Source organism: Theropithecus gelada, chromosome 1, assembly GCF_003255815.1.
Source record: "Theropithecus gelada isolate Dixy chromosome 1, Tgel_1.0, whole genome shotgun sequence".
NCBI classification, from domain to species: Eukaryota; Metazoa; Chordata; class Mammalia; order Primates; family Cercopithecidae; genus Theropithecus; species Theropithecus gelada.
In genome coordinates this window covers 91,946,267-91,972,718 of record NC_037668.1, presented here as the reverse complement: position 1 = coordinate 91,972,718, position 26,452 = coordinate 91,946,267, and the positions used below count along the sequence as shown (strand labels likewise).

The following is a 26,452-nucleotide window of genomic DNA, read 5'->3' as shown; positions in this document are numbered from 1 at the left end:
CATGGTTAAAAATGTTCATGGAACATGACTTAGCTATAAGTTTTGGGTCACTATTGTTCTTTACTTTGTTGTTGAAAACGTATAGAGACTGGAAATGAAAGCACATCTTGAAAATCTCTGTAGTATAAAAATAACTATTCTGGAAAGCTTCAAACTATATAAAACAGTGCTGTACTTCTTCCTCCTTTACCCCTCTCCACCATCCAACTCACCGTAATGTTCAATTTTATTTTGAAGAAATGGCTGAAAGACAAATTGCCTTACAACAGGTCTTCTATGAAATATGGGAGAAGGCTGCTGACAGAGCAAGTTAAAAACGGCAGCGTTCACAATCTGGAAAACATCTGCCTTGCCCCGAACTGTAAACCACCACGTTGCAAAATATGTTCTGTGACAAAGTGGAGCCCAGGGTGGGTGTTTGTAAGGTTATGGGACAAGTCAAGGCTATTCAGGCACAAAACTGGGCAATGCGCCCTTTGGCAAATTGTTGCAAGCCAATGACTTAAAAGGAAATACAAAAGCAATAGGCCAGGTATGAAAACTCCAAATGGAGCCAAATGGTTCACCACTTTTCTTATCAAGGGTACTCTTTGGTGAAGCTGGTTTAGGAGTGAAAACAATACTGCTGCTTGGAAGTTCTATTTGGTAGAGGGAGAAACCTTTACTTAGAGGAGAAACAGACATGCTGCCATGGCTAGGGGAAGAAATGTGGCCTCAGGATTTGATCAAGGGTAAAATAAAGGGCCACGGTTTAAATATAAAATCACCAATACAATCGGGATTCTGCCTTCCCATGCAAATCAAGAAAGAAACAAATAGTGGATATAAATGAGAGAGAGAGAGAGAGAGAGAGAGAGAGAGAGAGACATAAGTCTTGGGGTATTAATAAAATACAACCAAAGTAAGATGGACAGATTGTTGCAAAAGGAGCTCTCAGAGGTATTGACAGTTTCCACAGCTGTGCCCCCAGAGCTGCATAGAAAAGCAACGATAAAGGGCTACAGTGAAATGGTGAACCTAGGCAGTGTGCCTAGATGCCAGTTAGAAAGAACTTAGGCAAAATGCTTCTTTTTCAATTTAGTTTACACCCAACCCAAGATATTTGACTTGGAAAGTGACCACAACACAAGGTAAAAGCATAGTGAATGAAGCTTTGCAGGCAGAGAAGAAGGCCAACTCTGAGGACTGGAGGAGACAAGGGGCTTCCAGAAAGAGAGGAGATGGTACTTAACGGGAGAAGGGTACACCCTGTGAGGTGTGGGTGGAGCTGCTGGGGAGCTAGTCTATATTAGGGCTGCATCTAAGAGGAGCACAGTAGGGTCTCTCAGAGTAGATGTCTTTGTGACTGGGGGCTCCATTCCTATATCCCTGGAGCTGCAAATAAGAAAATCAATGGACAGCATCCCAAAGACCCAGAGAGATCATAATGATCAAAGGGAAAGGGAAAATGAAGGAATGTGTGTTCCTCTGAAATAATCAGGACTCTATTGTTTAAACAGCTATGGCATGGTAGATGGATGAATGGATCTGAAGTTCTATGGAACCAGTTTGAATCTTGGCTTCAGTAAAACCAACGTTGTCTGTTTTTCCTTATCCAGAAGTTAAAGGAGATGATACCTTTATCTTGTGTTTACTGTGAGGATTAAACCAATTAATTCAACACATTTTATTGAGCACCAACTACGTCCTAGGCTAGATGCCGGCACAGATATCTTAGCATTGTATTCAACAAGCAGCAATCATCATTAAAATGGCATTTTAAAATGTCAATCATAAAAAGCAGACATAAAATTGGGAACTATATGACAATACTTAATGTGATTCACATGTTTTTTTTTTTTCCACCTGATTCCTTCATTAGATTGTAGGCTACACAAGGGCATGGTCTGATTTAGCTTGTTCACAGGGTCTGAGACACAGTAGAAGCTCAACATATATTGGTTTCTGTGAGTGAATGAATAAATAATTAGTAATTCTAATTGTTAGATGCCTGGGACATGAAAGAAAAGACATGGAGGATGAGAAGCCAGGTCTTGCCCAAACTATCTTTTTTCTTGTTTTTTTTTCACTTTCTCTAAGCACTGTCTGGGCACATGCATATAATCCTAGCCAAGCCAATTCCCAGAATTTACAACGGCCATATTTGGTTGTACTTAATTTTATATTCTGCTCTGGAGTGAAAGTTCACAGATAAAACAATCTGCAGCAGACTGTTCTCAAGCGCCTTTATTAGAGAAAGTACAACAAACGTTCACATTTTCTATTTAATTAGACCTATGCTTCTTTTAGCTTTACTTGGTTGAAACTAAAACAAAAGTTATCAGTAGGAAAATGAGAAACCCCATGGAGATTCTGAAATCTCCTTAACTTTGAGTTAGCTAAAGAATGCAGGAATTTTCCTATGAGACTCTGTCTCATTTGGGATAGAAGAGAAAAAGGGATCATTTCAAATCTGCCCCATTAGCTTACAACTCACTATAAAATGAAGTTATTCTCAAGTTTTATCTCTTTGCGCGCACACACACACAGATACACACACACAACATACATGCATAAACTACAGTTTAAAAGGCTGGCTACAGATGTGAGTCCTGGGTCCACTTCTTATTAACCATGTGACCTCAGACACATGTTACTTAACCTCTCCAAGTCTCAGTTTTCTTTGTTGGGTATAATAAAACCCTACTCTTAGGGGGATAGAACTATTTAAACATGAGATAATGCCTAAAAGTATCAGCATAGTTTTCAGCTCATTGTAAGCACACAATAAATGGAAATTACTATTGAATATTATTGTTATTCTATAGTTTACAATTGTACAGTGTAGAAAAGAGTTCCTCAACCCCAACATTCAACATTTTGGGCTAGATGATTCATTGTGTGGGCTGTTCTGGGTATTGTAGGGTGTTTAGCAACATCCCTGACCTCTACACAACAGATGCCAGTAGCATCCCCCAACCCCACCCACTTGTGATGGCCAAAATCTCTCCAGAAATTGCCAAATGTTCCCTGGAAGACAAAATTGCCTCTGGTTGAGGATCACTGGTGTCGAACAAGGAGCAGTGGTCCTAGAGGTAGGAGACCTGGTTTCCATGAATTCATTTGTGATCTTAGGTAAGTATTCTCACTTCTCTGAGCCTTGATTTTCTCATACGATAAAACAGGGCTGGAAATTTCTACTTGATCTTTCATGGTTTTGTGACAATGAAATGAGAAAAATAAATCAAATGCTCCAAAGGAGTTATAAAAGTAGGATTCCATGATGACCAGTTTGTTAGAGGTGGGCTGCTGAGGGCGACTGGGAGAAACCACGCAAACCCCTGAGCACAGCTGATGCTGACCTGCTGTCTTCTCAGGAATCCCACGTGGGAGCGACTGGCCCTCCAGCAGCTTATCGATCATATGTCAAGGCTTCCCTGTTCCTTTAATGGATGTATTCGTGGTTTGGCTTGAAGAATTCAAGAGGAACTGCTTTGTTTTAAAATAAAATGAAAACGTTCTTTAAAAAAAAATCTAAGTGGTGAAAACTGCCTTGTCTTCTCTACATTTAACTTTCATCTAAATTCCTCTCCATGTGACTAGTATTAACCAGTCCTCAGAATCTTCACTGTGTCCTCCGCACATATATCCGGGAAAGAAATATTCCAAGGGTTTTCAACATCGCTATACTGATTAATACTCAGATACTAACACACTGAGTAATACTATGATAGATAGCTTCATCAGCGTGGGAAGCTTTTTGATGTCATATTATATAATGGAAATCAGCATGGTGGAATCCAGAGGTGGAACCTATTGTCATGCTTGTATTTATTTCAGAAAAATCTTTAAATGAGAGATAGCAGAGTGTCTGGTAAAAGAGCATGAGCTTTGAGTTTGGTCAGAGCTCTGTGTAGACAGTGGTTGGCTGTGTGATTTAGACAAGTCCTATAGCCCCTTTTAACCTCAGTGAAATATGTTAATCACACCTACCCCACAGCATGGGTGTGAGTTTTAAATGGAGATGAATATGTAAAGCACCAGGCACCACGCAGGCACATAGTAGGTATCCTGTAGATGTAAGTGATCTCCCTCTTTCTACTCAGTCTCAAAGACCTTTCGAAGGTTTCTTTCATTCCTGCTAGCATGTGTTTGATCTGGATGCTGCAGGAAGGGCACTGAAATGAAAACGAGTACTTTTTGGGTATAATTTGTAGTCTTTGCTTAAACTAATTGTAATAGAGCTTGAGTCCTTGAATCAGAATATCAATGTCTTCCAGCTCCTGGGCAAACTACTTCCCTACCTCTGATGGGCATTAGTTGGAAATTAAGGGTCAGAAGTCACCCAAAGAAAAATAGTGTTTACCCAGAGTGGAATGAATAATGCTTTTCTTTCCTTTCTTTCTTTTTTTTTTTCTCTTGAGACTGAGTCTCGCTCTATCGCCCAGGCTGGAGTGCAGTGGTGCGATCTCGGCTCACTGCAACCTCTGCCTCCCAAGTTCAAGCAATTCTCATGCCTCAGCCTCCTGAGTAGCTGGGATTACAGGCATGTGCCACCATGCCTGGCTAATTTTTGTATTTTTGGTACAGAGGGGGTTTCACCATGTTGGCCAGGCTGGTCTTGAACTCCTGACCTCAAGTGATCTGTCTGCCTTGGCCTCCCAAAGTGCTGAGATTACAGGCATAAGCCACCAAGCCCGGCCCATTTCTTTCTTAAAACAATTCATTTAAAGCTGGGCACGGTGGTGCATGTCTGTAGCACCAGCTACTCAGGAGGCTGAGGCAGAAAGATTTATTGGGCCCAGGAGTTAGAGACCAGCCTGGCCAACATAGCAAGATCCCGTCTCAAAAAACAAAGAAACAAAACAAACCAATTCATTTGGTTTCCTTCGTACATCAACCGGTAACCTGAAGTAGCACAGTAGAGTAGCAAGAAGATGAGCTTGGAATCAGACAGACCTTCCATTTACTAGCTGGATGACCCTGGGGCTTTCTCAGCCTCAGCTTCTATGTCAGCAAAAATAGGGTTAATAATACCTGTCAGAGTATGAGGATGAGGATAAAGAAAGCATGTGAAAACCCTAGCACTGTGCCTGGTGCATGGAAGGTGCTTAGTAGGTACTGCTTTTATCCTGGACTCTCTTGTAGACTCTCATACCTTACCTGGTTTAGGAGAAGGAATGGGGTAACTAAGTAAATCTATGTTTTGTTTTTATTCCTTTCTTATCACTGTGAAAGTAACGTGGATAATGTCATAAATGATGTGTAAACCATTTAAAAATACAGAATAATTTTCCTTGAAATGATCAACAATGGCTCTGCAAGAGGTTACTTTGTAATATGTATGAAGGTATATTAAAGCCCATATGAAGGTGTATGAAAGCCCAGCAACAAAAAGGGAATGTGGTGATCTTTCTAAAATTTGGTGTGTTCAACTATCCGTAAAACCATTTTGCAAGTAAAGTCACTATAGTAACAAGTAACAGGTAGGAACAAAATTATAGAATAAGAGTTTCTCAAATTTTCATCATTAGGGTTCTTTTCAATATTTTTAATACGTTTTCTTATGGATTTCTTTAGTATTTTTTTAAGCCCTTCCTCTTCTTTGTTCTATAACATTTGTGCTAACTTCTATTGTATCATACATACTGCATTGGAAGTGACATACCTCAAAACATGAATCATTTTATTCCTCTTACAACCTCCCCACTCCATAGTGGGCTCTCAAACAATATTTGCGGAGCTGAGAGCAAGAATTTCTTTACATATGTTGACTATGTGATAATTCAAATAGATTTATCTTTATATATTGACTACATAATAATAGATAAGATGTATTGAACATTTTCTATGTTCAGATATCATAGAGTTTTTCAGTTAACAACTAATTTATTCTCACAATAAATCCTAAGTGTGTATCATTATTTCCTCATTTTACTGATAAGAAAAATGAGATTAGGAGGGGCTAAGAGCACACAGCTATTTCACTGAAGACCTGGGATTAAAACCCAGGCACTTAAGCATGAGAACCCAAGTCCTTACCTATTACAATAAACTGCTTTTACTACAAACTATGTATTTGTTGTTTACCTGTTATTGTTGCCATTAAGCAGATTCATTTTGCTTTCTCTAGAGAGAGTATGCTTAGTGGAAAGAGCCAACAGGTTTGGGAATCAGGCTGACCTGAGTTAAAATCATGATTCAGTCACCGAAAGCTGAGTGTCTGAGCAAACCTCTTACTTCTTACTGAGTGTCAGTTTTCTTATCCATAAAATGGGGATGATAGAAGCTGGATATGAAGATTGAATGAGGTGACAGAGGTAAGGTGTCTCGCATAGGATCTGGCACAAGGTAGCCACTCAGTTAGGTCATTATTACATTCGGAACTGAGGCTACTGCCCCTTACCAGAGTCTAAAGCCAGCTTTTGTTGTCTTGCACTGACATTTCCTTCTCTCTTGTTAAATAGATATGCTCCTCTTTCCTTCAGGTGTCATGGCCTTACAAGCCATCTGTATGCCAACATTTCCTTTGTATCCATATCATCCCAGACCCTGACTTGAACTTCAGTCTGTGATATCCAACTGCCTCCTCAGTATTTCTTTTTGGATTTCTAAAAGGCATCTCGAACTCAGCATGAACAAAAACTCCTGATTCCTGTTCCCACTAAATTTACTCCTCCTATAATTTTTCCATCTCAGCAAAAGGTAATTCCATGGAGAAGCTCCATAGTCACTCTTGATTCCTTCCATCATTTATATCCCACATCTGATCCATCAGTGACTCCTCTTTTCTCCAATTTCAGCACATATCCAGAATCTGCCCACATGTCCCTCCATCTTCCACTCCTCCTCCCGCCAAGTCCACTTTATCTCTCCCCTGCATTCCTGCAGTAGCTTCCCAACTGATCTCCTTGCTTTTGCTCTTGCATCCTTCCCACAGGCTAGTCTCAACCTAGCAGCCCAGGTGAGCCTTCAAACATGTAAGTCAGGTCATGTCACCCTTCCGCTCAAAACCCTCTCACGCTTTCCCAACTCATTCAGGGTCAAAGCTTAAGTCCTCCAATGGCCTATAGAGCCTTACATGATTGGGTCCTGTTACTTTCCCGACCTAATCTTCTGCTACTCTCCCTCTTGCTTGTTCCGCCTCCATGACTTCTTGCTCCTTTGTGAATGTGCTATGCCTACTTCCTCTTTAGGGTCCCTGGCGTCTCCCCATGCCCGGATGAGTAAGTACTTGGCACATAGTAGGTGCTCAACAAATATTCTAAATGAATGGCTTGAATAATCATCTGGTTAAACACCGAGCTCACTTTGTATTGTGTGTCCCATGACTATGGCTCTTGCTTGCCCACCCCTCTACCTGTCGCTTTTGCTTTTCTAGCAGTGACATCCTGACTTTCCCACTATGCCTGGGAAACTTGGCGTTATCTACGATATCTACGAGAACTAGGATCAGGAAGATGAATCAGTTCCAAAGTAGTTCCTAACTCCAGGTTTCACCAACACTTTCTTTTTTTTTTTTTTTTTTTTTTGGTAGAGATGGAGTCTTGCTATGTTGCCTGGGCTGGTCTTGAACCCCAGGGCTCAAATGATCCTCCTGCCTCAGCCTTCCCAAAGTGTTGGGATTACAGGCGTAAGCCACCATGCTTGGCCTATTTTCATTATTTTCTCCAAACATTTTCTAGAAAAAGGAACAGTTAACTGACTCAGGAATTCCATTTTCTTACTAGACACCTATATACTTCTTTTGCAGTATTAACAGATGTAACAAAGGACACAGTTTATTCACAGATTCTCTGGATGACCGAGTAATGGTTGTAGATTCATCCTGCCTTGTGGTGTTCTTAAGGCATACAGAAAACAATTTTCTTTCTGCTTCCAATATTCCTTTTTTGCTAAAAAGGTCTACTTGGACACAGACCATTCTGGGTAACATCTTTTTCTACAAAAATCAGTGTGATAAACTGTCCCAACTGTGCCTCTGGAGGGCTGGGTCCTTGTTATATCCCCTAGTGCAATGGCTGCAGGTATAAAGGCAGTTGAGTTCTTGAGAACGTGTTTTGGTATCTTACAAGGTGTTTTATGTAGAAACAGCAGGGTTTACCCTAAAAACAATTTGAGATCAAGCAAATACTATCCGTTTCCTTTGCCCCCCTTATCGGATTCTCCTAAATGAAGAGGGGTAGGATAGAGATCTTTAAAGGTGATTGAATACATTAGGGGCAATGACTTCTATTTACCGCAAGCTGGGATGTCACACAGATCAGACTTAAAGTTTTCATCCAAGGTGAAGCACCAGGGAGCTTCCTTCTGATTCCCTGGGTTGCGGCAGTAGGAATGGCCTCCATTCAGCTCTGGGAAACGAAGTGCGGTGAAGGTGTGTGTGTGTGGATACTGGGAATTCCACGGCTGGCACTGGCGCCCTGATTTGGTCACGCTGACGGTCCCCCGGTAGTCCACACCTGTGCTGTTATAACACTTGTGATCTGAAAAACACACAAAAGCCCAAACAATTAGAAAGAAACACAGGAGATGCTGGAGCTCTCCTCTAGCCAGCAGTTTCTGGAGGGGAGGGCAGGTAATTAACCTCGTGGCCACAGCTTCCCTGCTGGTCAGGGGCCATGCAGGGCAATCTCCCTGCTTTGCTGGGCTTGGACCCAGGGCCTGCCTTGCAGTTACATTCCTGGGAGGATTTAAAGCTTTTGCTTCAGTAATAAAATCAGTATTCTAAAAGTATTTTTAACATTGAACACAGAAGAAATCGGAACTGGGGTGGGACCTAGGGGCACAGAAGTAATTTCCTAGTGAATGGTTCAAGGAAGGTTCAAGCCAAACTTTTCCTTCCATTCTGATTGACAGCTTTAGACATGAATCATGTAATAAGGAGTCTAGTTGGTATTGTAATTCACAGAACATGCTTATTAGAGGCTGTGCATTCTGGGTTTCTAACAAAAGTTAGGGCTATCTCTGTGCTGATGGGGTCAGCACCCTTGAGAAGCAGATCCCATTAAGTAGCCCTCCCAGGTGGCCACAGGGATGTAAAGCACTGCAGAATCTGTACAGTTGAACTGAACTGGAGTTTGGAGAAGTAATGACAATAACAATAATGATGCTACTGAGCCCTTACCATGTGTTAAGCATTTTAGATGCATTCATTTACTTAACTCATAAAATAGCATTAATGACCAAATGGAAACTAAAAAATTGCCACTGAGATTAATTCTAGATGAAAGGGAAATGTACACTGAAATAGTCTTTTGCTTGGTGGTGTTGAGTGGGTAGGGGACAGAGGCAAACCCATCTATATCTTTAAAATAGTGGTATGATATGGTTTGGGTCTGTGTCCCCACCAAATCTCCCTAATCCCCAGTGTTGGAGGTGGGGCCTGGTGGGAGGTGATTGCATCATGGGAGCAGGTTTCTTGTGAATGGTTTAACACCAACCCCACTTGGTACTGTCCTTGGGATAGTGAGTAAGTTCTCATTCTCATGGCCGTTTAAAAGCATGTGGCACCTCCCTACTCATTCTCTCTTTCTCCTGCTCCTGCCATGTAAGAAGCTTGCTCTCCCTTCACCTTCTGCCATGATTAGAAGCTTCCTGAGGACTCCTCAGAAGCAGAAGTTGCTATACTCCCTGTACAGCCTGCAGAACCACACGTGAACCAATTAAACTTCCTTTCTTTATAAATTACCCAGTCTCAGGTATTTCTTTATAGCAATGCAAGAATGTGCTGATACTTGCTATAATACACTTACCATGACGTGTACCATTAGTGCGTTTATTTAGTACATTCACAATATTGTATAACCATCACCACTATAGGTTCTAGAATACTTATAGTACCCTAAAAGGAAACCCCATATCTATTAAACAGTCACTCTCCACTACCCCTAGCCTGGCCCCTGGTAACCACTAATCTGAATTCCGTCTATATGGATTTATCGATTCTGGAAATTTCATGTAAATGGATCATACAATGGTGTCTGGCTTCTTTTACTTAGTATAATGTTTTCCAGATTCACCCAGGTTTGTAGCATGTATCTGTATTTCATTTCTTTTTGTGAATAAATAATGTTTCACTGTGTGGATATACCACAGTTTGTTTAACCGCTCCTCAACTGATGGACATTTGGGTCGTTTCCACCCTTTGGCTACTGTAAATAGTGTTGTTATAAACATTCTCATATGAGTTTTTGTTTGAACATCTGTTTTCAGTTCTTTTGATTACATACTCAGGAGTAGAATCGCTAGGTCATATGGTAATTCTATGTTTAAGTTATTGAGAAACCAGCTCCCATATTTTAAAATTATTGTCTTCATGAAGCTTCTTGTAGATAACTATGTCTAATCCACCACTGAATGCTCAGGCACAGTACTCAGCCCATTGGAAAATAATTTGATTAACAGTATGAAAATCACTATGGGTTAAGGTCCAGCTTTCCCTGTGCCATGAGGTTGCTGACCCTTAGAACAGCACAGAAGGTCAGGGGCTACCACTTACTTTTATTTATAGGGTCTGCCATGGGAATTCCAATCCGGATACAGTTTGCAGCTTCTGGGCTCTCTGGCTGGGGGAGATCTTCACAGTTTGGCAGTTTCAGCCTCATCAGAATCATGGGATTTGATCTTGCAAAAATGTACTCTGTTTGACACAGGACATTTTCCAGGATTTCACATTCATCGCGACACAAGTCACGGGGCTTTGGGACGGATGAAGTTTCATCACAGTACGGGAAGGCATAGTGGCACAGGGAAGGAATGGCGAACTGAGAACACTTATCAGATAAGTGACTGGAAGTGCCAATCATAGTGAAGGCAGCTGGAAAACAAACACAATTATTAACTCCCAGAGGCCAGGGTTTATCTTCTTTGGTTATCTCGTCAACAGATATCAGATATAAATACACATTGCGAGGAATTCGCTGTGCTGAAACAGACAAGGCCCAGAGAAGGAGATTCATTTCAGATGTCTGAGCAGCTTACTTTCACTGGCTTGAAAAAAACCATTTTGACTACAAAGTTGGAAAAACAGGATTAAATTACATATGTACCGTTTCCTAATAAAAATATTAATTAGGTTAAAGTATAATATATTTTTCATTTTTTTACTACAAAGCAATCAAACTTTGTGTTTCATCTGGTGCTTTTTATTGGTTTTGTGAGGCTTCTAAAACATCTGACAGCTGTAGGGACAGAACTTGTTTCCGTAGTGGCTGAGCCTGAGCACAGGATCCAGTTCTATGTCTTGCTGGATGGCAAGAGTTGCTGGATGACTTAGGGTAACTTGCTTAATTTCTATGTGGCTTAAATACTTTCTACTACTGAAAATGAGGCAACTTACTTGGAAGTTCTCAAAGAGCACACTGCAATTGTTCCAAGGCGTATCATCGAATATTAGTGGTTCCTTAGCTTAATCTCTTACCAGTAGGGTAAGATGCACAAAAAGCGCACCAGCCTACCTTTGAGTACCGCTATTGACAAGGAGCTTATACCTTACAAAGCAATCTATGAGGTTGTTGATACATTATTTCCCCAAGTATGTTGCTCAGAACATTAATTGTGTGAAATAGAATAGTGCTTGAGAAATAAGCCAACAAGTTTGGGAAACGCTGGGATAAACAAAGGTAAATGAATTTTTTAAAAAACTGTGATACTTTCCACCAGGCTGATACCCGTTAGAAATCTCCAAGAGAGGATTTTTATAAATAGGTTACCAATTATTTACATCGAAACTTCCACTTTTTTTTTTTTTTTTTTTTTTTTGAGACAGTGTCACTCTGTCACCCAGGCTGGAGTGCAGGGTTACGCTCTTGGCTCAGTGCAACTTCTGCCTCCCAGGTTCAAGGGATTCTCGTACCTCAGCCTCCCGAGTAGCTGGGACTACAGGCACGTACCACCAGACCCAGCTAAGTTTTATATTGCTTTTTAGTAGAGATGGGGTTTTGCTATGTGGGCCAGGCTGGTCTCGAACTCCTGGCCTCAAATGATCCACCCGCCTCAGCCTCCCAAAGTGCTGGGATTACAGGAGTGAGCCACTGTGCCTGGCCCAAAATGTCTACTTGTTTTTGTGGATATTCAGTTAAAAGTACGTTAAGGCATTCTTACATTAGGTTGAAATGGGTGTTTAACAGCACCTCTCTGTCAGTCCTACTGCTCTTTGAAATTTCAGAGTTTTCTTCCTGCTGAAATGAGGGCTTCAGAAAATGGCAACTACCTATTCCTATAGTTGCTTCTTTTGGTTGGTTAAAGAGTCCTCTGGGTTGCTGAGGCAGGAGAATGGCGTGAACCTGGGAAGCGGAGCTTGCAGTGAGCCGAGATCGCGCCACTGCACTCCAGCCTGGGTGACAGAGTAAGACTCCGTCTCAAAAAAAAAAAAAAAAAAAAAAAATCCTCCCCCGTCTTCCCCCTGGCCTCCTCTCAGTTCCTTCACATTCCTCATAGCACATAGCTTCCACATAGCTTCTGGATCTTTTGCTGTTCTATGTTTCTGCCTTGGGTTTGTTCTTACCTCTCCTAGGGTTGCCAGATAAAGAACAAGACAACGGTTACATTTCAATTTCAGATAAATATTTATGACATACTTATACTAAGTATTTGTTGTTTATCTGAAATTCAAATGTAACTGGGTATCCTGAATTTTTATTTGCTAGATATGGCAACCTCATTAGAATCTCACGAAGGCAATGTGAATGGATTGCAAAGGGTACGTGACACAGAGGCATCATAACTACACTAATGGAAGGGGACAAAGCGGCTGTAAGCACCAGAATGATGCATGGAAAATCCTACAAGGTAGCCTATGCTACTTTAACTCATGTGTGCTAGCAAGTGCTTCTCTACTAGATTTCCATCAAAAGGATATTTTCAATTAAGAAAAACAAAGCGTGAAATACTGAAAGCTAGAGCAAGAAGAGAGGGATGGTCATCTTGCCTCATCACTCACTTCACAGATGAAGAAGGGGACTTTCTGGGAAAGTAATCAATTTCCCCAAAGTTCACTATCATAATAGTTCCGGGATGAGCGTCCAGAATTCTAAACTCTAAATTCATCCCCTCTCAGTCGACATCATGTTGCTTCTAAACAGTAAGCTCTGTGAGGGCAGAGATGTACCTGGCTTATTTACACACCATCATCTCTCCCATTCAGGTTCAGTCCTGGTACACTGAAAGCACTTAATAATATTTATTGAGTGTTTGAATGAATGTGAGATTTCGCAAAGCTTCCTTTTCCTCTAAGAGCAACCTTCAATAAATTACTTTAATGTAAATTCCAGAGCACAGAGATCATGTCTCATGCTTTTTTATGGTCCTGCTCCCAACCCCCATGCCGAGCTTAATCCTTTGTCAAGAGAGGAGCTCAATAAAACTTTTGGTGAGAAAAATAGTTATTCAAGGGACAAATATAATTTCACTGGTGCTACTTACCTGTGATCTGATTTTCTATTTCCCCTTGCATGTGCAAAGACTCCATGTAGACGGTGCGGTTGCCAATAAATCTTGCACATGCAATCCCTCTGTATGGCTGACAGAATCCATCTTCTTCATACTCATCCCTGAAAGAAAGCACAGACAGACATCAGCTGATGCACCACATACATACAGGGCACGGCAAGCTCTGACTGCACGATACCCTAAATAATCACTAGGGGGCACAGTTGGGCACAATATACAAAAGACTGGGCTAAGGAATTGGGCTTTTGCTCAGTTCTTAAAACATCTGTTGGTCATATTGGTCAAGTTTCCTACACCCCCAGAAAGTCGTCCTGAAGCACAAAATCATCCTTAAATATGGGAGAAACTGCTTTTATTTTCGCAGCTGGTGGTGGACTGGAAGATGATGTAGTTATAGGAGTCAAGAGGAAATGAGTTGGAAATTTGGACACATGTTCTGCAGTTTTTTGTTTTTTAAGCACAGATTATTTCTGCTTCATTTGCTACAAAGTCGTGGGCGAATTAGCCACCAGATCCACTCCAACTGACATGTCAATTAGGGGGATCCATGGGGTGAGAAGCTGGGGGCAGCTGGGAAGAAACCCGACGGCAGCTCAGTTAGGTGGCTCTTCACTGCTTAACCTCCATTATCTCTACCCTGCCCAAAGAGGCCAGGGCAAACCATGGCCTGGAGAGTTTGAATTGAGGCACTAAATCCAAGGAAATCTAGAGAAAATGTCCATGGAAATTTTGCTTTCATGCTTCCCTAAAATTTTAAAAAATAGTCTTACTACAATTTTGTGGCCTCAAAATTATAATAGTTTTTTAAAAGAAGGGGTGGTAGATTTCATCTTGAAGACAGAGGGACACCAGAAATGACATGATTCATGTGCCAGGTAAAAGGACTGAAGATCTAAAACTGGAGATGAGGACCCAAGATGGTAGGCTCAACCTGAAAGGGCAGAGGCTACCATCTCCCACGAGGGCCTACGAGGAGCACAAGATCCCCCCAGTGCAGAACATCCAGCTGTTTCTCAAAGGCAGACCATAGCCAAACCAAAGTCTGCCTGCCACGTGTATGGGTTGACTTCAACCCCGGATGCTCCTCCTCAATATATCATTTCAAAAAAAAAAAAATACCGTTTTTCCTCTTTGGTTTCTTCTAAGTAAAAATCCCTCAGAGCAAAGTCAGGAGAACAAAATTCTCTTCCTGAGTTTAACATTTGGGCGCCCTTAGGCAAGCTGTCTGAGCCCTCTGAGCCACAATTTTCTCATCTACAAGTTGGACACAGTAACTGACTTTTCTGCCCTACAAGGGAAAGTCATGACGATCCCATCAGATAATGTAAAAGCTTTTTTAAATTGTAGAGATAACATATGGCTATTCTTAAAGTATTTACAATGACCAAAGAAGACATTTATTTAAAAGACAGTTATTTACTAAGCTCCTACATCGTAAGAGGGACTGTGGTTAGTGCTGTGGTGCTGCACTTCCCACTTGAAGGTCTAGTGCAGGAGTCTAGCAAGTCAAAGGATAGCAGCAAACCAAGTGGAAAAATCACCTGATAGGACACTAATTTCTGCTTCTCTCTACTCCCATTCATTAAAAGAATCATTTTAAAGGTGAAGGTGGGGGAAGTATCTTCAGTTTAGTCCTGAAAATAGTTTGTATTGCAAAGCTCTTAAAAACTTAACCTTTAAATACACATACAAATGAATATATCATATACCTGACATAAAGACATTGAAATTTTACTGTTGCACAATCCTGCAAGCACTCCACATGTTTACTTTCATAAATCCTAGAGTAATGCTGAAGGCTTTTTGGCTTAAATTTTACTTGGGTTGTAAAATTAACCCAACTTTTATTGGGTAACTAATACCATAAACCTATGGGGAGAAAGAAGGTTCTTGATGACCTACACTTGGATCTTGGAAACCTAAGTACAGAGACCAGAATACACCCCCATGCCACCCCCTGCTATTACAGATGACGCTTTTCTATCCCTAGGCATTAGCAGAGCCCTGGATTTTTAAGGTGTCATTATGAGAACACTTCTTTCTCCCCCACATTAAACTCTCAAGGCTTCAATTTATATCTCTTGGGAGGACAAAACCCTGGAATTACCCCCACATATAAATCCCCAACCTACTGGGAGTTCCCATATTTTATGTGTGAGGCTTAGGCTAAACTTCTTACCACCTTTCCAGTTCATGACTCTTAAAAAGACTCTTTGAATACTTTTTTTTTTTCAGAATAAAATGGAATGCAATTCCTTGGCTGCACATTTCTTATCAAGGGCTTAGAGCTGCAGGTGTATTAAATTTTTTACTATTCCCAGAATTCCTCCTATCCTGTTCAGTCTCCTGGGGGACAGATTTTTTAAAAAGAACACACAAAAAACCAAAACCGGTATGTACTGTTATCTGCTGGGGAGTGGCTCTGTCTCGGCTCCTTATGAGAATCGCCTTGGCAGCACATTGGGAGGCTGAGGCGGGTGGATTATCTGAGGTCAGGAGTTCAAGACCAGCCTAGTCAACATGGTGAAACCCCATCTCTACTAAAAATACAAAAATTAGTTGGGTGTGGTGGCAGGTGCCTGTAATCCCAGCTACTCAGGAGGCTGAGGTAGGAGAACCCAGGAGGCGGAGGTTGCAGTGAGCCAAGATCATGCCACTGCACTCCAGCCTGGGTGACAGAGTGAGACTATCTCAAAAAAAAAAAAAAAAAAAGAAAAGAAAAGAAAAAATCTCCTTGAGAAGCTTTAGGAAATACCAATGCCCAGGTCCCACCTTAGACCTATTAAATCATAGTCTCTGGGGATGAGGCTTAGGTACCCATGCTTAAAGAAACCTACCAGGTGATTTGAATGTGGTTGAGAACCACAACACTAAAAAAAAAAACCAAACATGTATTGAGTGTCTGCTGCTCTGGACTGGGTACTGTGTTAGGTGCTTTCCTCAAAGCAGCCCCTGATGAGCTATTATCCTTATTTTACGAGGGAGAAACTCAAAGTTATTTAAACTCAAAGTTAAGTAACTTGCTCAAATTCACAAAGCCAGTCAGTGGTGGAGCTAGGATTTAAACTGAAACTCAAGAGGAGGCCACTATCCCATGTTGTTAGGTCTGTAACTATGTTCTGCTTTTCAGTACTACTCTTAGTTAAATCAGCCTAATCGAGAAGGAGACTTATAATGAGTCTTGATTCTGTACCGTATACTACTAAGTTTCATATACTTCTAAAACAGATACTAAGTCATTTAATCCCAACAACAATCTTATGAAGAAGGTAAAGATGTAATTATTCCCATTTTACAGATGAGAAAAGTGAGAGTCAGAAAGCATAGAGAACTTACCCAAAGTTACACAGCAAGTAGTAGAGCTAGATTTGCCCTAAACAGTGTTTCTAACCACACTCTATAGCTTCTTTCCAAGTAGTTTGGTGATGGAGCTTTTGCAATGCTTACAGGGGCTTTCTGCTGTGGAGAAGCTTTGGGGTATGCTGGGTGGTAAAAGGTTTTCTTTTAAACATAAAGTCAAAATCACTTTTCATTCTTTTCCATTTTTCCCCACTGGCTTTGGCTGGAGGGGAACAAATGCTCTTCCAGCATTAATCAGCTTTATGCTTTTTTCCGGCTCACACTTCTTTCATCATTGATGTCTTCCTGCCTCCCTCCACACTCAGCAAATTAAAAATGTGAAGCAAGTGACAAGGCAGCAAAAGTGCAAGGGCACTTGCCATGAGTGTGCCCAAGGCTGCATGCAACGGAGAAGAAAAGTGCATTGGGAAAGGGCAAATGGAATTTGGCCATTCATCACAGTGGCTGGCACCAGCGTGCACCGGCTGCCTCACCGTGATGTCAAGCTGCAGGGGTGCTTTGTGATGGGAACTCATGTTTCTCATAAAGGTAACTGAGTAACCATGTTGCCAGCCTCTACAACCTGCCACATTCTCTGCCATGGGATTGGGAAACGCAAATGGGGTCTGCACTCCACCTCCAGGGTCTCCTCCTTCTCCAGGGCAAGGAGCTTATGAAGGATACTTGAAGAATGCTAAAAGGGATTGTGGAACACTGCGGCAGCAAAAGGAGTGCACATCTAGGAATGATTGCAGAGCAAGGGAAGGAAATGCTGTTCTGCAGACACTTTATAATCTAGTTCTTGTCAGCTTTTCCAGCTTCCTTCCCTGCCAGACAAGCCTACGAGCCTGATGATACTAGTCATATGGATGATCTTGCTAGTCTCAAACCACAGGATGCACTTCGATGCTGATGTGTTGTGGCCCATGCTCATCCTGAGGGCTGGCATGCCCTCCACCCTCTCATTCACCTTGTGAATGTTCTCATCTTTAAGATCCAAATGCCCCTACCTTCTCTGGAAAGTTAGTTACTCACTAACCCCACCCATTCCCAGTACTTTCATCAAACCATTCCACAGATTTCCAGTTTCATATACTATTTAATCTGTTTAGCGCCCATCTTACCACTGACTGGCCAACAGAACTAGAAGAGATGAGGAGACTGTCCCAGGCTAGCCCACCAACGTGGACCCTTCTCCATACCAGGAGCATCCTCTAAATTGGAAGCCATTTTCTCCCTCATCAGAATATACAGGGTATGGGCAGACATAGCTGAACTGATTGGTACTGACAAATTTGGTCCTAAAATGTTCTTTTTGGGGATAATTTCAGTTAAAATGCCTACCTCTCCTTTTCTTTTCTTTTTTTTTTTTGAGAAGGAGTCTCGCTCCCATTGCACAGGCTGGAGTGCAGTGGCACGATCTCAGCTCACTGCAACCACCACCTCCCAGGTTCAAGCAATTCTCCTTCCTCAGCCTCCCGAGTAGCTGGGATTACAGGCATGTGCCACCACGCCTGGCTAATTTTTGTATTTTTAGTAGAGACAGGTTTTCACCATGTTGGCCAGGCTGATCTCGAACTCCTGACCTCAGATGATCCACCTGCCTCAGCCTCCCAAAGTGCTAGGATTACAGGCATGAGCCACCATGCCCAGCCTTCTACCTCTTCTTAATGAGAAGAGAATGGATGCAGAGGGACTTTCCTGACTGTAAAATCTCACTTAAACCAAATAATTGAAAACAGGTACTCAAACACATACACTTGTACACAAATGTGCAGAGCAGCACTATTCACAATAGTCCAAAGCTGGGAACAGCTCAGGCGTTCATCGACAGATGAATGGATAGAAAAAAGGTGGTAGATACATACAATAGACTATATTATTCAGCCATGAAAAGTGAATGAGGTACTGAAACAGGTTATGATGTGGGAGAGCCTCAAAAACATGCTAAGGAAATAAACCGAACAAAAAGGGCACATATTGTATAATCCCATTTATATGAAATATTTAAAATAGATAAGTCTTCGGAGAAAAGCAGATTGGTGGTTGCTAGGGGCTGGGGAACAGGGAGGAATGAGAAGCAGCTGCTTAGTGGGCATGGAATTTTATTTTGAGATGATGAAAATGTTTTGGAACTAGACAGATGTGGTGGTTACACAACCTTACGAATATACTAACTACTATTGACTTATTCTTTTTAATATGGTTAATTCTGGCTGGGTGCAGTGGCTCACGCCTATAATCCCAGCACTTTAGGAGATCAAGGTGGGAGGATCGATTGAGGCCTGGAGTTCAAGACCAGCCTGGGCAACATAGTGAGGCTCTGTCTCTACAAAAATAAAAATAAAAAAATTAGCAGGGCATGGTGGCACACACACATAGGCCTATCTACTCAGGGGGCTGAGGCAGGAGGATTGCTTGGGTCCAGGAGTCCGAGGCTGCAGTTAGCCATGATCGTACCACTGCACTCCAGCCTGGGTGACAGAGCAAGACCATCTCTTTAAAAAAATAACGATAATAAAATATATAATAAAATAAAATGGTGAACTCTACATTATGTGAATTTCACTGTAATTTTAAAAAATATCATTTACACAAGGGCCAAGGTAGAGGGAGCTTGGAAGAGGGCCAATGGTTGCAAATTCAAGCCTCGAGATGGGGGAGGTTGTGGGGTAGCTTTGTAAGTCACTTCCAAGCAGACTAATCTGATATAAGCATGAGCAGTTCACTCAGTATAGCAGGTTCCTTTGTTCTGATTCTCACGGCTCTTCAAATGGAATGCCAGGGACAGTGGCTCAGCAATCCCACAGCATGGCAGCTTCGCAGGGACAGAGTGCAGTGAATTAATAACCCAACACCTCTTACCTCTGAATTTATCCCCCCAGCCCCTTTCATAGACGCTGTTTTGAGCCATGGAGAGGAAATCACATCAAGATGGCTGCCCCTAAAACCCCTGAAGGAAAGTCATCACACAGCTCAAAGAGATGCAGGGTCCACAGGTTTGCTCAGTGGGCAGTTTACTAAAGTGGGAATTACTTTCTGTCATGTGGATAGTAATTTCTCTTTACCCAAGCAAACACAACTTACTCATGCTTTCCCAAAAGACCATCACGGCCATGAATAAATGGAAAATACCCCTTTTTAAAACTTGTGAATCAGGCCATCTATTAGCAGATCTGGTTAAAAGCATGACCACATAACGGCTCTAGTAACCTCGAGCTGAGGGTGAAGCTTCCCACTTCAGAGGCAGGGTTCTTCTCCCTTGGGAGGGGCAAGTAGATCTCTTAAGGTAAAAATAGTCCTGGCTTTTAATAAAATGGGGCTACATTATAAAACTAAGGATCCAAGTAAAAGATGCAGAATTATTCCAGTGTAGATAGAAGATCAGAGACACAGACACTTTTAAGAACAGATTATAATTGGAGGTGGTCTGAAAAGTTACCTCCTATCCCAACCTACCTCCTTCCTCTTTCTGAGGAGACTTCAAGCCGGGAAGCAACCTTGGTTAACAGCTAACCAGGAGGAGGGGGCATCATTTAAATCTTATCAGCTCTAGCTGCACACACCTTGAAATGATGGCCCTGGGAGAGGCAGCATCTGGACAGGTGTAGGCAGAGACATGGAAAGGGATGGCTGGGGAGGGTGAGCATCCAGGAAGGGGAGCTGTCGGGAGCACCAAAAGCAGACTTCGCCTCAGGCTGGCTGTGGTCAAGAGATTACAGGTTAAATATGTGATCCTGAAGTTATCTCACAAACTCTCCTTTCTAAAGACCAGTCTGAAAATGGGCATCAAAAAGTACGTGTTAACATACTTGACCTTTAAGGTCAATTTTCAAAGGGAGCCAATCAAGGCATGTCAACCCAGAGGGCCAACGACTCACAGAGAAGCCTTAAATCTATAGGGTTGAGAATTCAGCTAACCCTTACATCCCTTTTTCTTTTATTGGAATGCCTTTGTAAGCATAAGCAATTTTGAGGTGACTGTATCGAATATCACATGTAGGTTCCCACACCTGGTCAGTGACAATTTGGTTAACATTTATTCGCTTAGCTAAAGAGTCCCTCGCCCTGTTTCATACCACCTTTTTTCTTTAAAAAATTAAATCAAATTTTTGAAGTTTTTTTCCCTTGGCTATGAACCATTAAAACAAACAGATGAATAACGTTCTGTCATAGTTTCCAGAGCAGCACATAAGAGTTACTTGTGTCCAACTCAGAAAAGAGAAGGCATTGGCTTTGCTTCATAGTGATGTTTGGAAACACAAGGGTTTGCATTTCACTTGGAGCAGCAGCAGAATTACCCAGGCTTGTATCTCACAAACGTAATTTGAGGGAAAATTACGTGTGTACTATATTTTATTCCTATTTAAACACACATTTGAAATGATAGGACTGCACTAGTACGGTATTTGCAAGAATACAGAAGATTGCTAATCAAAAGAATGAGTGATTTTTACTGTCTTCAATTTACTGAGGTTTTCAGGGTAAGGGCGGCCTTGCACCTTCTAAGAATGCTTTGGATGTTTTTACTTTTCCTCTGTTAAGGGCCTGCTTTGCCCCCAAGGTTAGGCTGAAGCTGGAAATGCATAGGTGACACTTTGAGTCCCCGAGTTCAGGGCCCCTGAGTTCTTATTAGAGACCCTTTGGATGTGCTTTGGCAGTTCTCCAAATATTAGACATTCAAACCACCCCCTAAAATTGCCTATTGAGAATAATGGGACTTTAGAATAATATGAAATTCACACATACCAATCTGGGCAGATTTTCTACCACAGATGTTACTGGAATTGCTTTGATTTTTTTTTTTTTTTCTTTCCTTTTATGCCTTTGGCCATGGATTGAAAAAAGAGAAGGTTTGTGGAAAGAGTGGTAAATGGAATTTAGGGACATCTTAGGAGGGTTTTAATTTCATCTTACTACTCAGAAGTGGGGTGAAACCCAATCCCCAATTCTTGCTTTTCTGTTTCATCTCAGCTTTGTTTCCCATTCCTTCTGCTGATGGTGGTTACAAAAGACTACTGGCCTCTGTAAAAAGCAGTGGTGAGTTTAATGCCTCTCTGTACCCTCAACTCCAACACCCACCCAAAAGCAATACAGAGATGCCCATGTCACAGGTACAATCTTACAAAAATTTATAATTTCAGAAGCAGCAATTCGCATTAAAATAATGATGAATTTGTAATGCACAGATTTGTCCTGTTCCTCTGTTTCAATCCTCCTAAAAGCTTCCCTTGTCATGCTAAGTAAAACTGGCATCTTTACATTGTCCTTACATCATCTTCTCCTGCCCCACCTCGCCTCTCTGACCTCATGCCCTGCCACTGCCCCCTGCCCCTTACTTGATTATTACCTATTGTATTAATATTTAGTCTCATCGGGCATACTCTGTATTGATATATTCAATTGTTTATTGTTTAAAAACAAACTTCATGGGAATAGGAACTTTGTTTTGGTCACTGCTATGTCCCTAATGGCCAGAATAGTGCCTATTAAGTGTCAACTTGTTGATAAATGTTTAATAAGAGAATTAAATCTCTCCCACTTTTTAATTTCTGTGTGGTGGCAGCAAAGAGGGATCCTCTAGCAATCTGAAATGTGTAGTCAATCTCTCTACTTCCCCACCCCAGCCACCCAACTCCCCATGCATTTTTCTTTATTTTTTGAGACAGGATCTCACTCTGTCACCTAGGCTGGACTGCGGTGGTGAGATCACGGCTCACTGCAGCCTCAAACTTCCAGGCTTAAGTGATCTTCCTGCCTCAGCCTCCTGAGTAGCTGGAACTACAGGCTCGCACCACCATGCCTGGCTAGTTTTTTCACTTTTTTTTTTTGTAGACACAGGGTCTTGCTATGTTTCCCAGGCTGGTCTTCAACTCTTGAACTCAAGCAATCCTCCTACCTTGACCTCCCTAAGTGCTGAGATTACAGGCATGAACCACCATACCTGGCCTCCCCATTCATTTAGTTTTGCTAAATGGAAGAACTAATGAGAAGAGGAAGAGGGGCAGCTTCTAAGAGTAGCAACCTTGAAAACTAAATTTGCTTCCAAAGAAATTCTTGAAATTGACCACTTTCTTCCCTCCTGGTTCAGGTCCCCACCACCTCTCAACTTCCCCTCACTGAGAGCCCTGCCTCCAGTCTTCCACTCTTCCAATCCATCCTCCAAAGGCTGCAAAAGGCCATTTAAGGTAGAAATCTGTGTCACTGCTGAGGCTGATGTTCTTCACAAGCCATCTGGCCATTCTTGGGTCCACAGTAAGTGAATACTTGTTATTAGAATGCCTGTATGAGATTGGGAGCTCACAAGAATCTCAGCTAATTTGGTTTTCAAGTTAAGATGGTTTCTTCTTTTTCTCTTCTTCATTTCTTCTTCCTACCATTATGCATTATCGAGATTTTATTCTATGCTCAACAGTATTCTAGGTCTTGAGGTAGACATCAGAAAAATTACCTTTGACTTTCAGCTATGGATATAATTTGTGATCATACATATTTATGAAAATACTACATTGCCCCAAACCAGAAGCAAGCGAGAGAGACAGAGAGGAGACAGCGAAAGAGACAGACACACACAGAGGAAAGAGAAAGAGAGAAAGAAGAGAGAGAGAGAGAGAGAGAGAGATGAAAGTTACTATACACCTGCCTTGTACCAGGAACCCCTCAAGGTAGGTAGTATTATCTCCATTTTATAGTTGAGGAAACTAGGTCCAGAGATTAAGTCTCTTTCCCAAAACCTTAGGTCTTGCTCCAAATTTCTTGCAGTGTCCATCATAAGAAATATATAATAAAGTCAACAGCTTTGAAATGTGTACATATATGATTTAGTGAAAAAGAGACAACACAAAAGAGTACTTGCCCAAATAACACTGCCATATAAAGTGCTGATATGTATAAGAAAGGAGCTTAGATGGAAACAGTTTGATTTTATTGAATTATTCATCCTCACAGTTGCCCAAGTGCTTAACAATGATACAATAGTTAGGTTAAAATACTGAGGAAACAAGCTCGAGGAAAGGTGCTAGGCTTTGTTCTACACTGCCTAGACTCAGCAGAAGGGAGAGAATTTGTAAGCAATGGCTAAAGAAGGATTTTTAGAGGGAAGAAGAAGGTGGAAGATGTGGGAGGTACCTAAAGCCAGAAAGACAATGAACAGAAAAGATCCCTCCCAGGCAGCCTGGCCGGATTCAGGGTCCCTCCATCCAACAAGGATTGTTCTCACTTCCTAGATATGGCCAGGAAAAATGCTAGCCAAGTACATGTCAAGTTTCTCTAGGGCATTGCCTAACTCAAGCATGATGCTGGGACTGAACTTGGAATTGCTGAGCGGAAAAGTCACTGGACTGGAAATGAGAAGACCAAGGTCTTGGTCCCACTTTCGCTGCCAAAAAAGTTATTTCCATACAACCTTGGATAGGTCACTTACCCTCTTTGTCCTCACTTACTCCATTTGTATAATATGGAAGTTGAACGCTATAATATGTTCTTTCCAATTCTAACCTTTTACAGTTACTCTAGTGTAAGCTCTCAATATATCCCACCAAGATGGCTGCAGGAGTCCCCTAACTGGTCTCTCTACCTCCATTCTTGGCCTGTAAATTGATCTTTCCCATTGCCGTAGAATGATGAGCTAATAGGTAGATCACATTATCTGTTTCTTACAAATGTTCAGTGACTCTCTACTGTATAAAGTCCACTGGCAGCAGTCCTAACACATTAACAGCAATCACAAGGTCCCTACATAACTGCCCCATGGACATCTTCAGACCCATCTCCTGCACTGCCCTTCTTGGTCCTCAGGTCCTGGTATTAAAGAACACCTTATAGTTTCTGAACATATCACACTGGCACTGATGTTCGTGCCTTGGCTATTTCCCTTCCAGGAAATCCATTCTCATCTTTCTTCACCTGACTCTCTCTCCCTCATCCTTCCAGTTTCGGTCCAGTCTCATCTCCTTTAAGATACTTCACTGAAAGTTTCAGATTAGTTAATGAGAAAATATGTGCTCTCTAGCATCCTTCATTGTATAATTATTATCTGTTGAGAAGTCTTTCCTCTACCAGGCAGAACGTTCCTGAAATACACAACTGTTCTTACTTTACCATGTAGTCGTAATGCAACCCCAATCTCACTCCCAGCAGAGTCTAGAACATATAAGCTGGTTTGTAGAAGCCACCAAATAAATGTTTATAAAAGTGCACTCTATGTTTCTCTGCTATGGCTATACAGACCTCCTCCAGATTCCAACACCATCAGCCTTTAGCAAGCCCTGATTTGAATACAATCCCAAAGGTGGAACAGGCAAGTTCCATCCCTATTTCTTAAGTGCACTAGGCGAGCTCCCCATAAGCCCTGCAACTTTAAGTCTTTTAGTTTAGGAGCTAGCGGGTCAAAGGCAGGCTCAGGGCTCCCCACCCCTCCCACTGATTTCTCTAACCAGAAATGGAAAGGCTTCAGAATCCCTGGGCGCAGGTTGCTGTTGTGTGGGGCTCGTAGTACAGAATCGTATCTGACTCCATGGGAGTATTTGAAGCATTACTAAACACCCCTAACCTATCAACTCCCGGCTTTGTAGTCATTTCCAGTTGGAATGTTTTTAGGCTGAAAAAAGACAGGTTTGTGAAAAGACATAAACATCTTTGGTGAGAGGTGACATATGTTTTCTCCTAGTGAAAGCAAGGCACTCCTGTAGATTCTGCAGTTTTTGGATACTGCATAAAACACATCTCTTAGGCAATTAATCTCCTGGCAGGCTTTGAGTGAAGCAATTACCCCATGTTTTCCTTTGTCATTGTTCGAAAGTTTAACAGTGCATCTATCTACTTTATTTGAGTCTGGAAAGCCAAAGCCCGCCTTGAAACCTCTGCAGCAAACATATGTAAAAACGTTTAGTGTTCACACGTTTGATTTAAATATTGACAAATTTTTTCATTAGAACATTAAACCCTTCTCTTTATTCATCTTAAATGCTTTCCAGGAGAGTGACTTCCCCCATTAGAATGACTCCTAGTAACTCAATACAAACTTTGCAAGCAAGAGACCATGGAACATGGTAGGCTATTGTGCTCACATTCTGTGGTGAGGCAGCTGTAACTGGTTATGAACCAGTGCTGGAAATAGTATTTGGAGCTTTCTTGGCAGATTTCTTACATCGTTATTCAATATGAACTGCAAATCATATGCTCATAGTTATGAAAATGTCAGGAAACTCCTAGTGTTCATGCTTTGTTTGACAAAGCTATTTTTGAATAGTGTTGGAAGGCACAGGCGTCCAGCACTTGGGATGCAGAAGAAATGAACACCCTCCTACCCCTGGCAGTTTTTGAGAAGTTGGTAATTTGCTCCTATATGACAAGAGCTCAACTCTGAACTGATGGACGTATGTTTCACACAGTCTTGATTAGTCCAGGATGTGTGTCAGGGCTACTAGAGGTCTGGAAGGAAATGCAAGAAACTTGTTCACTTCTTGCTCAGTTTGGATCAACTGAGCTTCAGACCAGGGTCAGCAAACTGTTTGACTCTGAATCTCAGGGGCAGCTGAGCAACGCTCCCCAGGGACAGGAGCAGGAGAAAACTGGGCCGAGAAGGAAAGGAGAGAGCAGACAGTGAAGAAAACCAAAAGGGGCAGATGGAGACAGAGAGGGAAGGAGAAAGGGAAAAAGGGAGAAAAAGAAAGGCAAAGCT

The 26,452-nt window shown here is 41.8% G+C and overlaps 1 protein-coding gene across 1 annotated transcript in view; it reads right to left on the bottom strand.

Moving 5' to 3' along the window:
* The window catches only part of ROR1 (receptor tyrosine kinase like orphan receptor 1), a 411,106-nt gene that overhangs the window by 30,091 nt on the left and 354,563 nt on the right, over positions 1-26,452 (bottom strand). The window contains exons 5-7 of the mRNA XM_025362735.1: positions 13,405-13,532; positions 10,481-10,798; positions 8,220-8,465 (exon numbers count right to left, since the gene is read on the bottom strand). Coding sequence (XP_025218520.1) covers positions 8,220-8,465; positions 10,481-10,798; positions 13,405-13,532 — 692 coding nt within the window. The remainder of the gene's footprint in view (positions 1-8,219; positions 8,466-10,480; positions 10,799-13,404; positions 13,533-26,452) is intronic.